The sequence below is a fragment of the Eutrigla gurnardus genome (assembly GCF_963514095.1).
Source record: "Eutrigla gurnardus genome assembly, chromosome: 23".
NCBI lineage: Eukaryota > Metazoa > Chordata > Actinopteri > Perciformes > Triglidae > Eutrigla > Eutrigla gurnardus.
In genome coordinates this window covers 4,995,212-5,011,861 of record NC_139934.1, presented here as the reverse complement: position 1 = coordinate 5,011,861, position 16,650 = coordinate 4,995,212, and the positions used below count along the sequence as shown (strand labels likewise).

At 40.6% G+C, this 16,650-nt stretch overlaps 2 protein-coding genes across 3 annotated transcripts in view; both read left to right on the top strand.

Annotated features, from left to right (window-relative positions):
• Positions 1 to 16,650, top strand: part of LOC311009429 (GTPase IMAP family member 7-like) — a gene marked incomplete at its 5' end in the record, with an annotated part of 55,671 nt that overhangs the window by 14,326 nt on the left and 24,695 nt on the right. The window contains one exon of one of the 2 annotated variants that reach the window (XM_084003595.1): positions 2,553 to 2,621. The exons of the other annotated variant lie outside the window; for it this stretch is intronic. Of the gene's footprint in view, positions 1 to 2,552; positions 2,622 to 16,650 lie in introns of those variants that run through there. 2 annotated transcript variants of the gene reach the window in all.
• LOC311009093 (uncharacterized protein) overlaps positions 1 to 16,650 on the top strand; it is a 45,158-nt gene that overhangs the window by 23,008 nt on the left and 5,500 nt on the right. Inside the window, exons 2-5 of the mRNA XM_084003064.1 lie at positions 4,126 to 4,270; positions 4,623 to 5,684; positions 7,083 to 8,203; positions 13,683 to 13,856. Of these exons, the coding sequence (XP_083859190.1) occupies positions 4,126 to 4,270; positions 4,623 to 5,684; positions 7,083 to 8,203; positions 13,683 to 13,856 (2,502 nt within the window). The remainder of the gene's footprint in view (positions 1 to 4,125; positions 4,271 to 4,622; positions 5,685 to 7,082; positions 8,204 to 13,682; positions 13,857 to 16,650) is intronic.

The following is a 16,650-nucleotide window of genomic DNA, read 5'->3' as shown; positions in this document are numbered from 1 at the left end:
ACGTTTTTTTGGTGGAGCAGCAGGGGTGGTTGCAACAGTCGTAGCAATAGCAGGGATAGCAGGAATAGCAGCAATAGGAAAGTAAAAACAATGATAAGACGTGGCTGAGAGGAAAAAGTCAAATTGGCTTCTCACTTTTGCGAGCAGCAAGTTTTTATTTGAGTATCAAACGTTGTCCCGTTTCTCAAGCTAACCAATGCATATGATGTAACCACAAATAGAACTAATAGTTTTAACATAATACATAGATGGGACTTTAAAAAGTGTTTCAATCGAACATGTGTCTACTAATGCCTGTATTTTACTCACTGTTTTCTGTTATTAAAAATCATATTAGTTAAGTGTGCACTTATATTTAGCACACTGTAGTTTGACTTATTTGAAGCTCGCGCACTTACTAATGATTCTCTTCTGGATTTGTACCCCAATTGTCAACTGCACTTATTGGAAGTATTAAAAATCATCTTAGTTAAGTTTAGATGGATCAAATAAATGCATTTACATGGATCTAACAGTTTTTATGTCTCATCAGCAAAACAAACAGAATGTGAGCCTTTCATAGTAGAAGTATAGTCTATGATGATCAGAACAATAAAAAAAAAAAACATTATGGGGTTCAAATGTGTACTGCAGATATAAATGTTATGGAAGAAATTCTGTGCATGTGTCATGGCGTCCCAAATGACATCTCCTGTGTCCCGACACCGACTCTTTGGGAATGACTGTCTTAATGCAGACAACATTGTTTGTTTGTTGTTTTGTTAAAGAAATATGAACAATGAATAAAGTGAAACCTATAAAAAAACTGTTTGAGCAAACTTTACTTGGTATGATAAACCCCCTCCTCCCACCACACACACACACACACACACACACACACACACGCACACACACACACACACAGTTCATGAAAGTGAAACTGAAATAAAAGCCGTCTGAGCAGCACACCAGGAGAAAGGACCCACATTGGACGGAGGACGGTCATGTTGAGTTATTTAGTACATTAATCTGAGACATGCGGGCGGCCGAACTGCTATTAAACCAGTAAGAGAAGCAGCCAAGCATGAGGGCGAGTCACATGTTTCGTATTTATGACGCATCCAAAGGATCTTGAAGTGACTTCTCTGCATTAAGCACCTTTAAATTTCAGCAATGACCGAATTAACCCCTGAGGACTATGCATTACACTGCGACAATAAAATACAGATATTTAAATTAAAATTGGAGATAATTTTCAGGGTGAAACTATAGTTTTCCTAGATAACAAAAGTTCAAATGTTCTGGGTTATGTTACCATTTGCGGACCATCGTTACAACTTGTGACATACATCATTCTATTATTACCCTAATGCAGCTATAACACTTTCTCTATTCATTGTTTCTACCAATTAGGATTTTTATTGTAATTGAGTCTCAAATGACAGATGTACAGGATAACTGATGGACAATATTCTCTTTCAGCGACGAGCACGATGAGAATTGTCATCTTGGGAAAAACTGGAACGGGGAAAAGCAGCTTGGCTAACACCATATTCAGAGAGGAAGTGTTCAAGATAGGCCACACTCTCAGCTCTGAGACGAGTAGCTGTCAATCAAAAACCAGATCAGTCAACGGAAGAAGCATCATTTTGATTGACACTCCTGGTTTCTTTGACACAAGCAGACCTGAGGAGGAGCTGAAGCCCGAGATAGTGAGGTGTATCACAGAGTGCGCTCCTGGGCCCCATGCCTTTCTCATTGTGTTCAAAGTGGAGAGATTCACAGAGCATGAGCAGGCTGTCGTCACGGCAATAAAGAGTTACTTCTCGGAGGAAGTTTTCAAATATGCAACGGTTCTCTTCACTCATGGTGACCAGCTCCCAGAAGGACAGACCATTGAGGATTTTGTCCACAAGAACAAGTCAATGAATGATCTTGTGAAGAAGTGTGGAGGCCGGTGCCACGTCATCGATAATAAATACTGGAAGAACGGACAACGGGACGAATACAGGAGCAACCGGTTCCAGGTGGATCAGCTACTCAAGACCATAGACAAGACATTGCTGGAAAACAACGGATGGTTCTACACCAATGAGATGCTACAAGCAGTGGAGCAACAAATACAAAAAAAGCAGGAGCACATTAGAGCGACATCTCAAAACATCTCAGAAGAAGAGATCAGAAGGCAGGCTAAAGTCAGCGTGTTTGAGATTCTTTGGATCAAACTGGCAAGTTTTGGAACAGGTGCGTTGTTTGGAGCTCTTTTTGGTTTTGCCAGTGGAGCAATGAGAGGGTTGATGGCAGGAGCAGGTAGAATCGGGGCAATGGCAGGGGCTTTGGCAGGAGCTGTTGAAGGAGCTTTTACAGGAGGTATTGAAGGATGCAATGCAGCAGAGGGTGCAGAAACAGCAGGTGAAGCATCAAAAAGGGCAAGAGAGGCTGTCATGAGAAAGTGCTGTCAGCCATTGAGGGAATCCAATGACGGCTACGAAAGAGCATCACAGCTACAGTTAAACTAGAGTACAAAGAAATGATGAGACGTGGCTGAGAGGAAGAAGTTGAATTGGCTTGTCTCAATTTGTAACCAGCAAGTCATTGCCTGAGCAAACCAATCATGTGATGTATGCTGTAACCACAAAGATTTAGTGGTAATTAACAGGATGTCTCATTCTTTTAATTTCCTCTCATTAGTCATACATTTAGGTGGATTTAACAGGTTTTATATCTTATCAGCAAAACAAACAGAATGCAAGCATTTCATAGTAGAATTACAGGCTGATTATCAGAACAATAAAAAAAAACTTTATGGTGTTCAAATGTGTACTGCAGACATAAATGTTATGAAAGAAATTCTGTAAATGTGTCATGGCAAACCAAATAACATCTCCTGTGTCCCGACACCGACTCTTTGGGAATGATCAGAGCCGTTTCTTGACTTTGGGGGCCCGTGTTGTCAAACTACGAATGGGGGGGAATCAAACCTTTTTGATGATCCTGTGGAGATGCACCAATCTGTTACACTTTAAGAGAAAACAGCCTATATTTGTAAAAACCTCTCTCAAAGGGTATAAACAACGAGACACCAATAAATGCAACAGATGCATGTATAAAAAAAACAAACTTGGACCTTGGGGGCCCCCTACTGGCAGCGTGTCTTCTATGCACCCGTATAGTCTGCTTATGGCAAGAATAGGCTCTGGTCTTAATGCATGTACAACATTGTTTACTTTTTGTTTTGTTGGAGAAATATGAACATTAAAGTAAGTAAAACCCATGAAAACACTCTGCTTGAGGAAGCTTTTACTTGGTATGATAAAAACCCCTCCCCCACCACACACACACACACACACACACAGTACATGAAAGTGAAACTAAAATAAAAGCAGTCTGAGCAGCACACCAGGAGAAAAGAGACACACTGGACGGAGGACTGGTAAATCCAAACAGGGTTATTTTACTCTTCATTGATTTCTCTTCGAACAACTGAGAGAGTAAGTTAAAGTTTCCGTCACTTTGAGTTATTCAGTACATTAATCTGAGACATGCAGGCGGCCGAGCTGTTATCAAACCAGTAACAGCTGCAGCCAAACATGAGGGCGAGGCACATGTTTGGTATTTATGAAGCATAGAAAGGTGTGGTGATCATCTAGTAACGTTTCATCAGCGTTCTTTGTCAGCTGCTATAAATTAAGTGTGTAAGTACTACAAATAAAGTCATGTTCTGTCTCAAGGATGTATGTGACCAGCCGTGCTCTTGATGATGTGACTTATTAATAATGATTACTTGTAATAAACTTAAAGGATTAAGTCGGCTGTAGGACTATGAAAGCGGTATAAGCTGTGAGATAAGAGCCATGCAGAGCGGCTCCCAATCCTGCATTAAGCACCTTAACATTTCAGCAATGACCAAACCCCTGAGAACTGTGCATTACACTGTGACAATAAAATACAGATATCTAAATTAAAATTGGACATCATTTTCAGGGTGAAACTATAGTTTTCCTGGATAACCAAAATTCACATATTCTGGGTGATGTTGCCATTTGAGGACCATCGTTATAACTTGTGCTGATGGTGCAGTATATCGATGACTGTATGATGTACCTGAATGAAAACAAGTGCAATGTGTGTCAATCAATCCATCAGCCTGCAGCTGGAAAACAAGTCGGACAGGAGGGAGAAAAACCAACAACGCTCAGGACGTCACAGCAAGAGAAGAGAGTCACAGTGAGGACGTCTCGCAGATCTGAATCAGTTTTTAGAAGGATTTATACTTTTCACAGAATGGAAGGTAAGTTAAGATGATATAACTCGCAACTAAGCCTAAAACTATGTTAAATAAGGTGACAGTTATATCATATTTTAGTTGTTAAGGGTTGTTTTGTTTAATATCATTTCACTGTATATATATATATATATATATATATATATATATATCGGTGCTAGGGCTTTCTCCCACATTCCACATGCTTGTTAAGGTTGATTGGTGGCTGTAAATTGGGTGTGAATGTGAGGAACCGGACCAAAATTACAATGCATTAGTTTGCATTTTCTCTCGGTATGGACCAAAATTAGCCGAACAGGTGGGAACGCAGGAGACAAATCTACCGATTTACTGATACAGAGTCACTTTTCTCTTCTAGTGCCAAACACAAGGAGGATTGTCCTACTGGGGAAAACCGGAGTTGGAAAGAGCAGCCTTGCTAACAACATATTCGGAGAGTCCAAATTCAAAATAAACCATATGAACAACCAAACGCGCTGTTCTCCCGCCGAAACCAAATCCCTCAACGGCAGGAGCATCACTCTGATCGACGCTCCCGGTTTGTTCAATGCAGGGAGGCCCGAGGAGGAGCTGAGGCACGAGATAGCAAGGTGCATCACAGAGTGCGCTCCTGGGCCTCATGCTTTTCTCATTGTGCTCAAAGTGGAGAAATTCACAGCGCAGGAGAAGGCCGTCATCACACAAATTTGCAAATATTTCCCCGAAGACGCTCTAAGATATGCTGTCATCGTCTTCACTCACGGCGACCAGCTCCCGGAGGGAATGAAACTGGAGGAATACATCGGGCAAAGCGAGGGCCTCCGTGAGCTGGCAAAGGAGTGCGGCGGTCGATGCCACGTCGTCGATAATAGATACTGGAAGAACAGCGACGAAGGCGTCTACAGAAGTAACCGGTTCCAGGTGGAAGAGCTGCTCGACACCATAGACAGGGTGGTGAAAGAAAACAATGGAGGATGCTACACGGACGAAAGGCTACAACAGGTGGAGAGAAAAATACAGAGTGAGGAAGAGCTCATTCTGCGATCATCAGAAAACATGTCGGGGGAGGAGATCAGAAAACGGGCAAAAGGCAACGTCATTAAGAAGCTGCTGGACGATGCAGAACCAACGTGGATCCGAGGTTTAGTGAAGTTGGCAGTCATAGCTGCGTTATTTGCGACTTTCTCGGCTGTGTTGATCAATTCAAAATTTGGGAAGGAGTTAAAGGACGCGCCGCCACTTCAAAAAGTATTAACAGCACCAGCGGGTGTGGCAGAAACGCAAGCCGGGGTAGTTTTAGACACGGCTCCTCCAGCCAGTACAATGGGAGAGGTGGTTGAGGTATTAATCACACCAGTAAAGGTGATAAAAAAGACATTTTCAGTGATCTGGAACAAACTTCACGATTTGTACGAAAGAACGTACAACCCTTATAATCCATTTGAATGAAGCCGTATAATAAAAACAAACAAAAAAAACGAAGACTTAAGAGGGATTAATAAATGATTACACAATAAAAAATGATTGGTATAATTTGTGTTTTAATTGGTGCATTTAGGCTTCTTCCCTTATGGAAGTCCTTGACTTTGCTAAATGAATGGAGCACCTTCTTTACACAACACCCAAACTGTAATAATGTAATAAATGTAGCTCTGGTGTAGCTTTCCAAAGTAAAAAAAACAAACAGTATCCCTGATGATGTCATTAGAAATCCATTTATTCTGTCTCTTGTCAAATCACGGTGTACCCTTTAATGGAGATGATTTTCTTTCGCCAATATAGACATTGTGTTAATATATGTCGCTTTGTTAAAACAATAAAGCAGCTGATTGCTCACATGTCAGTTTTAGTTTCTTTTTTTTCCTTCATAGAACCATGGACCTATTCTTTTAAAGGGCAAGGCTGACGATACTCACAGCATCTTATTGTCAATAAATTCCTCCAAAAGTCCAAAGATGACAAATCATCCTCGCTGTTGACTAATATCGGTTTCACCAAATGCCATCTGGCTACAGGTCACAACTTCAACACAGAAGCTTTGTTGTTTTTACAGTTGAGTGGACGCTGCCAATAAAAACAGATGAATTCCGTACAATTTGTTCCGTCTTACTCTGAGACAAAACGCCACACCCTAAAAAAGTATGAAAAGGCCTTAGCATTGTATACTTACATCATTACAAAGTACCTTTATACATGGAACTTTAGACTACGCTGCACATTATTATTGACTGGTTTAATAAGCAACACAATTTTATACGATATGTAATCGGGGGTCCCTCCCCTGGGTCTCTATAGGCCTTGGGGTCCTTGGCTGACAAACGTTGAAGACCTCTGATCTAGGAGTTTGCCTGGAATTGTAGACCCTAATTGGGACTGTTTATAGTTGTATTGGTACAACTAAAAAGCCTGTTGACACTCCAGCCGAATAAAGAAACCAATTCATGTGCCAATAACAATGTTTTCAACAGGTACTTTCCCCGACCAGAGTCACCACCCTAAACAGCTGACGCACAAAGGTCCAATACGGTTCCACTTTTGACCTGCTCACATGGAAACTCCCATTCAAGCATTCATGACCTTCTGTCTTCTGGAATAATGAGACATATTTTTCAGGGTGAAACTATAGTTTTCTTGGATAACAAAAGTTCAAATGTTGGGTTATGTTGCCATTTGAGGACCATCGTTATAACTTGTGCCATACATCATTCTCTTATTACCATAATTCAGCTATTTTATAACACTTTCTCTATTCATTTTTTCTACCAATTAGAATTTTTATTGTAACTGAGTCTCAAAAGAAAGATGTACAGGATAACCGATGGACAATATTCTCTTTCAGCGACGAGCACGATGAGAATTGTCATCTTGGGAAAAACTGGAGTGGGGAAAAGCAGCCTTTCTAACACAATATTTGGAGAGGAAGTGTTCAAGATTGACCACACGAGCAACTCTGAGACGAGTCACTGTCAATCAAAAACCAAATCCGTCAACAGAAGAAGCATCACTTTGATCGACACTCCTGGTTTCTTTGACACGAGCAGACCGGAGGAGGAGCTGAAGCCTGAGATAGTGAGGTGTATCACAGAGTGCGCTCCTAGGCCCCATGCTTTTCTCATTGTGCTCAGAGTGGAGAAATTCCCAGAGCTGGAGCAGGCTGTCGTCACGGCAATAAAGAGCTACTTCTCAGAGGAAGATTTCAAATATGCACAGTTCTCTTCACACGAACTGCAAGGGGGCATGGCCGACTGGTGCATCTTCTGCTGGGCGTTCAGCTTCGCCTGCACCCTGCTGGTCCTGCTGGTGGAGCTGTTCGGCCTCCAGGCCCGAATCCCGGTGTCCTGGACCAACTTCCCCATCACCATCGCCTGCTACGCCTCCCTCCTCTGCCTCTCCGCCTCCATCATCTTCCCACTGTTCTTCCTCAGGAACCAGCGCTACTCCAGCGAGGCACGCGACTGCCGCATCGCCTCCACCGTCTTCTCCTGCCTGGCGACGGTGGCCTACATGGCGGAGGTCAGCCTGACTAAAGCGAGGCCGGGGGAGGTGGCGGGTTACATGGCTACAACTCCCGGCCTGCTGAAGGTGTGCCAGACCTTTGTGGCCTGCATTATCTTCATCCTGGTCAGCAACCCTGTGTCGTACGACCTCCATGCTGCGCTCAAGTGGTGCATGGCCATGTACTGCATCTGCTTCATCCTCTCCATGGCCGTGGTGCTGCTGTGTGTGGGCGAGTGCACCGGCCGCCTCCCCGTCCCTTTCTCCAAGTTCCTGGCGGCCAACGGGCTCCTGGCGGTCATCATGTACCTGACGGCCACCATCATCTGGCCCGTGTTCCAGTTCGACAAGCGGAGCCAGCAGGGAAGGACTGTGCCGCCGGAGCTGATCGCGGTGGCGGTGCTCACGGCCCTCAACTTCCTGCTTTACCTCGCCGACCTGGCCTACACCGCCAGACTGGTGTTCGTCAGTGCCTGAGAGGGCGAGGGGAGGAGGAAAGTAGCTTTGCAGAAAAGTTTAGTATACGGGACTCTTCCCTTTTGATGTCCAGTCGTGAATGCGAGTTGATACGACAAAGGAGTGAACGCGTTAATATGCCCGGATATCTGCAATGGCAGCGTTTTACCTCGAACGTGGAACGTGAACCGTGTAAAAGTGTTTTTTTTACATAATGATATGACAAAAAACAACAACAATGTGTTAATGCTGTTAAAATCCAAGTCAACACACTGGGACAGCAGGAGAGGGAGAAGAATGTATTTACTGCCTCACATTGTTTAATATCTGTCTTATTATCTCTTGTTAATAAGGGGTTGTCCAGATAAAGTAATAAAGGTTCCAGTTCAACCAATACATATTTGAATTTAAAGTGTGTGATTTCAGGCTCTGCTTTACCTCCTTTCACAAGCTTGTCCATGATCTGCTATCCAGCAGCGCAGAAGAACGATGCATCATTTATATTTAGACTCACCGAGGGCCGTATGAAATCCCTGTGTTTTCCATTTATATTTTTTATAAATTCTTTGTTTTACATTCAATCAAAATTCAATAAATCAAGAAGAAAATATGAGAAATGTATTGCAGAAACATTCTATTTGAAGTTTCACTTTCAATTGTGAATCAGTTCATACGTTTTTTTGTTGTATTATCTTTCTGCCTTCCTGCGGGAACAAACACTTTTAATGTTATAACTCCACGCCCCCACTAGGGGTCGTGCCTCCCCAGTTTGAAAACCACTGGACTGGGAGAAAGTAGGGGAATTCGACTTTTTTTTATTTTTTTTAGAAACTTTATTAAGTCATTATGGTGCAATACAATTCAATACACCAACAGAACATCGCCAGGGGGTTTCAATACAGACAATGCAGAGACAAGCTTTCATACAAAAACATTATAAAGTGTACATAAATTCAAAGTCTTTATAGCTTTCATGTTGATGGATTTTTTAATAGACTTGATGTATTGTTTGGCTTCATTTTCAAAAATAAGAAAAAGTGGTTTTTGATTAGTGTAACGACATTTATGAATGTGCCATTTGGCTAATTGTATAATAAGATTGATGATATAGTATTGTTTTTCTTTAGAAGATGGATTGTCAGTGAAGCCAAACAATACATGTTCAAAGCACAGGGAAAAAAGAGGTTCAATCGAAAAACAAATCAGGTTACAAATATCTTCCCATAATTTAGTTGAGAGAGGGCAAGACCAAAATAAATGAAAAATATCTTCAGGGTGTCCTACACAGAAAGAGCAGTTTAAATCTATATCTTTTTTAAATCGTTGTAAAAAAACTTTTGATGAGTAAATTCTGTGAATTATTTTAAAAGATACTTCTTTTACCTTATTATTAACTATATATCTAGCAGGTAAATTCCAGATTTTTTTCCAATTAAGGTTATTAACAAAGTTATTCCAATAAGCTATTACATATGGAGTTGATACGACTTCTTTCTGAAATAAAGAGCGTATATTACGGTTACTATTGCGTGTCGAGGAGAAACAAATTTGGCCTATATCTAATTCGGTTGGATCAAAGGGCAAAAGTGTTGGGTTTTGTACTAATGTACTTCTAAATAACATAATTGCTCCAGAAGGGATCGCATTTATGACAATATTAAATTCACTAATAGGAACAGGGATTCTGTATTTTAGGATAAATTCTTGATAGGAAAATAATGATCCGTTTGAGTTAAACAACTGATGAACCAAAAGTATGTTGTGCATAAACCAATGGGGGTAAAATAAAGATTTGTTTCTATATATAATGTCTCTATTATTCCATATGTAGTATCTGGGGAAAAATTATGTTTATAGATTAATGACCAGGAGAGAAGCATCTGTTTGTGGAAGTTGGATAGTTTTAAGGGGATTTTTACAATATTGTAATTACAAAATAAAAGGAAATTTAAGCCTCCTAATTTAGAGAAAATAATGTTTGGTATGAAATTCCAAATTGAAGAGGGGTTCTTGAGGAATTGTTTTAGCCAATTAATTTTAAATGTATTATTCAAAGTGTGAAAATCTAAGAAGTTAAGACCGCCCTTATCATAAGAATTCATTATTACTGATTTTTTTATGTAATGGTTTTTGTTTCGCCATACAAAGTTAAATAGCATCTTGTCAATGTTTTTTGAGATCTTTTTTATTAACATCAAGAGATAAAGCAACATGTAAGACGGGATAATCCCTCAGCTTTGGTCAGCAAAATTCTGCCTCTCAATGACAAATCTCTCTGCAGCCATTGATTTAATTTTTTCTGGGTTTTATCAATAATTAAATTCAAATTTAGATTGCATCTGGCTTCCTTATCCTTAGTAATGACAATACCTAAGTAAGTAATAGAGTCTTTTACAGGTATATTACTTATGGAAGGGATATTACAGGATTTAAGAGCAAGCAATTCACATTTCTTTACATTCAAGCAAAGTCCGGAAGCAATAGAGAAAGTACTTATCAAATCAATGGCTAAAGGTATCTGAGAGCTATCTTTTAAGAATAAGGTTGTATCATCAGCAAACTCGTTCCCCGCCATAGAGATACCTTTTAATGGACTAAGCTTTATAGAGTCGGTGAGTAACTGCGTACATAGGAGAAAAAGGTAAGGAGATATAGGGCATCCCTGCCTGACCCCGCGTTTCAGGAAGAAACGGGGAGAAGTACCAGCATGCAATTTGATTGAGCAGTTTCCATTGGTATACATTGTTTTAATGGCACTGCTAAAGTACGAACCAAAACCAAATTTTTTAAGGGCATGAAATATAAATTTATGTTCGATTGTATCGAAAGCCTTGTAGAAATCTAAAAAAAGAATGAAACTTTCATCAAGGCATAAGTCTGAATAATCAATTAAATCAAGCACTAATCTGACATTGTTAGAAATATGTCTATTTCTCATGAAGCCGGATTGGGTTTCATCAATTATATAGTCTAAAACAAATTTAATTATTTTAGCAAAAATCAATGCAAATAATTTATAGTCATTGTTTAGTTAACAAATTGGGTGCCAATTGTCAATAAAAAGTTTGTCTTTCTTTGGTTTTGGTATTAGAGATATAAGGCCTTGGGTTAAGGTAGGAGGAAGCGATTCATTTCTTATACATTCTGAGAATAGACCTAAGAGGAAAGGTGCAAGTTGTTTAGAAAATGCTTTATAAAATTCAGAAGTAATACCATCTGTGCCTGGAGATTTATTAAGTTTGAGGTGTTCAATGGCGAATAAAACTTCCTGTAGTGTTAGTGGTTTGTCGCAAGATTCCTTTAAGTCAATATCAATAGATTTTGTTTCTGTAAGAGACCCTAAAAATTGACAGGTAGATTCTTCACAGTATTTGGATTCGTATAATTTGGTACAAAATTCTGAGCAATATTTAGCTATTTTACGGGGGTCATCTATAATGTCTCCATCAATATTTAATTTTTGTATAGTGTTATTTTTAGCATAACATTTTTCAAGTCTGAAAAAGTAAGCAGTATTCTGCTCCCCTTCCTCTAGCCATCTTCTTCTACTTCTCACAAAGGCCCCTTCAGCTTTCAATTTATAAACGTCATCTAATTTGTTTTGTAAACTAATTAAACGTTGAGAATCACTTTCAGTTAAATTTACATTAATTTTTTGTGTTATTAATGTAATTTCTGAGATTAGAGTTTCTTCTTCAGCTTTTTTGGCCTTAGCAATCGAACTTCCATATGCTCTCAAGAATTTTGATAATTCAAATTTTAAAAGTTCCCAATTACTACAAAAATTATTTTCTAATAAAGATTTTTGCCAAAAGTGTTCAATTAATGATTGGACAGTTTTAGACACAGTGTCATGTTTTAGAATAGAGCTGTTCAGTTTCCAATATGAACTTCTATGGTGGATATTAGGATTAAGAGAGATTTGTATTGAAATTGCTTTGTGGTCTGTTAAAGGAGTAGTGAGGATATTGACATTGATAATATTACTATCAAAACAGTTCGAAATCAACCAAAAGTCTATGCGGGATAAGCTAGAACATGTTTTATTGCTCCAAGTATATGAACTCACACCAGGATTTTTTTCTCTCCATATATCAATTAAATTGAATTTATGCATAAATTGTATTAAATTGGAGGCCATATAATAATTGGATCGCGGAGGCCACCTATCTTGAAGACCATCCAGAGCAATATTAAAGTCCCCCCCCATCACTATCATTCCGTTTGGATATTTAGAAAGCCAATGTAAGAGGCGAGATTCTAACACATCAAGTAATATATCGTTTTCACCCTTCGAATTGTACCCATACAAGTTAACTAGCAAAATTACAGTATCATTGATATTAATAATCAAAATAAAGAAATGTCCTTTAGGATCACCTTCAGAATGTAAAATGTCCCCGTTAAAGGAGTTCTTCAAAATAGCAGCGCCTGCTGCTCTTTCTGAACCATGTGATAACCAAATATCATTACCCAACTGTGCTTTCCATAATTGTGCATCATTCTTAACCGAATGCGAAAAATCAGTTTTTTGCTGTTTTGCAAATAGAAATAAAGCTTTTCGTTTGATATTCTGTCTTAGCCCCCTGGCGTTAAGAGAAAAAACAGAAAAAGACAATGTAACAAAAAGTACTAGGAACAAGTACTATAAAAGGTAAAGGTCTTAAGTACTGGGAAAATATAGGGAACAGTCTCTATCCCTTAATAAAATAGAACAGCAATACTGTATAATCCAGTGTTAAACAATCTCCACATGAGGTAGATAATATCAGTAGTAAGAGGCTTCATTTTTCCAGTTTTTAAATGATAGAAAAAGGTAAATATTAAGGGGGAGAAACTGAAAAGAAAAAAACCTTTCAATTACAAAAAGTACGTTTTACATTCCTAATTTCTTTCCTTGTCCCCCATCATTGTAATAATGAGCCATTGTCTATGTCATATCGTCTTGGATTTAGAGATAGATCTTCAGCATCCCCTAGCAGATTTCTTGGGGGAGCACACGAACAGTCACAAGTATAAGCAATAATGCAATAGGGTGATGACCACACAAAAAATAATAAACAACTTGGAGAACATCGTGAACAGTCTTGTGTGTGAGATGTAAAAGTAGGGGATGATGTATGCTTGTTTCGTACCGTTTTTTTTTTGTTTTTTGATTTTTTTAAGTGTGGGGAGCCGCACCAGTGGGTGAAGTGGTCAACTGGGCTCGATCAAGTTGCTCTGGACGTACCTCTTTTCCATCAATAATGACACGGGTACCTGCAAAATGAGCCTTCTTTCCTTCTTTCTTTGCAGCTTCAATTATGGGCCACAACTTGTTTCGAAATGCTTTGTCATCAGCAGTAAAATCTTCAGCGAACCTCAGCTTATTGTTTTTGAGGTATTCACTTTTTTTTGCTGTTCTCCACAGAAGGTCTCTTGTAGATCTATTTGTGAAGCGGATGATGGTGGTCCTGGGTCTGTTTGGCATCCCTTGGTGTTTCCCTAGGCGGTGGACAATGTCAATATCATCTGCAATTTTTTGCTGAGAGCCAGGTATCACAGCACAGCAGATGTTGATAACCTTGGTCTTGATATCTTCTGGATTGCCTTCAGGGATACCATGGAGTCTGAGGTTCCATCTCCGACCATATCTTTCAGCCTTGTTGACCTTGAGTTGCAGGTCTGCTATTTGCTGTTCATGGCTTTCATTGGCAGTTTTGACTTTTTTCATATCAGTCTTTAGTGACTCAACTTCTGCAAAGGCGAAATCAACTGACTTTTTCAGGGCCTCAATCAGGCCCGGTTCCAGAACAGAATGCCTTGGGGTGCATCTGAGATTACAGAGGGTGCACCAGTACCTACTATACTAAAACCAGCTACCCAGCTTCAGTTCAGACTTCGCTTTTATACACACAGGCCTCTCGACAAGCACTTCTGCGTAGTTCTACTGACATGTTGGGACAACAAACATTTACTGTGCTTAAAAGATGGTATCATATCTTGTGATGTGGAGAACATTTCAGCTGCAACATTAGCTTATTGATATCTTAGATAGCTTTGGATATGAGATAGGTTTTTGATATGTGTGATGTGTGAGGTGTAAAAAAGAACATATATCGCGCCATAGATATACTAAGGGTGCGCGCATTTTGCAGACAACACGACACACGACACGGCCGGCCACCGGCCGCCGAAGGCTATCACAGCAGCGCTGATAGCCTATAGAGCGACAACATTGCGACCTCGAGCGTGATATTACTTTATACAACAGTTATATTTCGTAAAATGTACTGTTAATAATAATAATAATTGACAATAGATTGTGATTTGTTTGTTTATTTAATCATATAAACGGATGAAATTGCTTCCGCCAACAAAAATAGATCCCCACTGAGCGGACTGTTGCCAAGCAACATATAAACAAAACACCATACATAAATGCGGAGTGATTTTGACAGTTTGGTGAACAGTCAGAGTGATGTTGGAAGCTCATATCTCAACGGTATTTAATGGAAATTGTCACAAGTTTAACTACAATTTGTTTTGTGAGCAAGTATTTTATTATTTTTATCATATTTCTAAAAATGAAAATCTTTTTTTTTTTTTTTAATTGAGGGTGCAAACTATTTTTTTGGGGGTGCAATGCATGCTTATGCACCCCCGTAGAACCGGGCCTGGCCTCAATGCTCACTGCGTTCCTGGTGATCATGCCTTCCAAGTTATCTGCACGCACATTAATTGCGGCGACAATGTTCCCCTGCAAGTCTGCTAGAGACATCTCAGCCTTTTGTTTTTTTCTTTTGGCTTAACTGGTGTGTCAGGGGCAGATACAGGCAAAGGAATGAGGTCAGTGTCTTGGTTGCAAGCGTGAGTTTCAGAAATGTCATAGTCGTGGTCCATGTTGACTGAGGTAGAGGCAGTAATAGCCGAAGAGCTTACTGGTGTCTTGTGAATATTTAATGGTACTCCGAAAACCATACCTACGTTGTGGACTGGAGGTTCTTTGTCTTTGCGTTTCTTTCCTTGTTCGTTTTGCGTCATGTTGACGGAGGTAACGTTAGCTCCACACACAGTAGCAATGTAGCTTCTTTTCTTTTTAGCTTAGCAGAGTTTTTGTGTTCCGGTCGGCAAAAAGGGGAATAAACTTCCTATTAGCTGAAAGACGAGTATTAGAAAAGCTGGGAGATTGTTTACACGCTGTCCGTAGGTGTTTAGAGCGTCATTCTAAGAGATGCAGGATAAAGGCAAGGGATAGAGGTCCGAAAAAATGCTCAGCCACTGAAACATGCGTCTGCCACGGTCGCCATCTTGCGCCACCCCACCTGGTCTCAGGGGAATTCGACTTGATGTAGCCGCCTGCAGCGCGCTACCTAAAGTGATGTATTGTGGGTTGAAAGCGATGCATGATGGCTAGAATTGTGTCCGACTTAGCAGCCGACTGCAAAGACGTCACAGGGTCGCGACCATATCACGTGACCCAAAACATCGCGAGAACAAGTTTTTAAGAGGCGCTTCTTGCAGCGCTTGGCAGCGCGGTCCACGGTGGCTGCAACTGGCTTGTCCACACCTCCGCTACAGCGGAATGGTTCTCATTGGTTAAAAGTTCAATGACGTGTGTTCAGGTCCGCACTCGGCGGCCACCTTGTGGTGAAATGATACTTTTTATTTTGGTCGCATTGATCTCATGGCTTGATCTAAAGTTCCGTGCATTGTGCTGTGAGTAGGCCTATTTATCTGTGAGGTCTGGTTAATACAAACATAGAGGGCCCTAGTTTCGTAGACCAGGCGCAGTCAGCTTTCAGCGCACCTGCGCCGCGCCGAGGGGGTGTGTCCGCCTGGACTTTGCAAGTTTCGTGCACCGCGCAGGCTCGCGCAGGCACACCTCCCGTCTCGCCCACCGGCGCAAGTGGGAAAGAGGGAGGAGAAGAAGGCGTGAGTGGGAGACGAGGAGGAGACGAGGCGTGGACTGGGATAAACACAGCCGATTCAGATCTTCACCAATCAAATGAGCTCCTCTCCTCTCCTTTAATGCGTTAGGGGAAGTTCAGTGCAAGTTCCGTCACTTGACAACCCGATGACAGAAGCAGCGCCGCCGCTGTGCGCGCGAATTATAATAATAACAATGCCAATATTATAAAAAACAGGAGAGAGAGAGGGAGATGTTTTGGTCCGAGAGGCTGAGTTTCCGTTACGCGTGCCATCCGCCTTTGATCTGACGTCAGATGTGACGGGACAATCTATGTCGATATAAATTCACGTGTTGATTCAATTAGTTGCATTAAATAGTGTTTGTTGTGATTATTTATTGCATGTAAATGTGCCTGGAACTGTGGAAACCTGCCTGTGAGATCTCGGTGACGTGTGTGCACTGCGCGCCGTCAACCAAACTTCCACTCCGCCAGCTGTGATTCCCATTGAATGAATGGACTTTATTTACGCCTTACGCCTTGCGCCGAAAGTAGACCAGGTTGGAG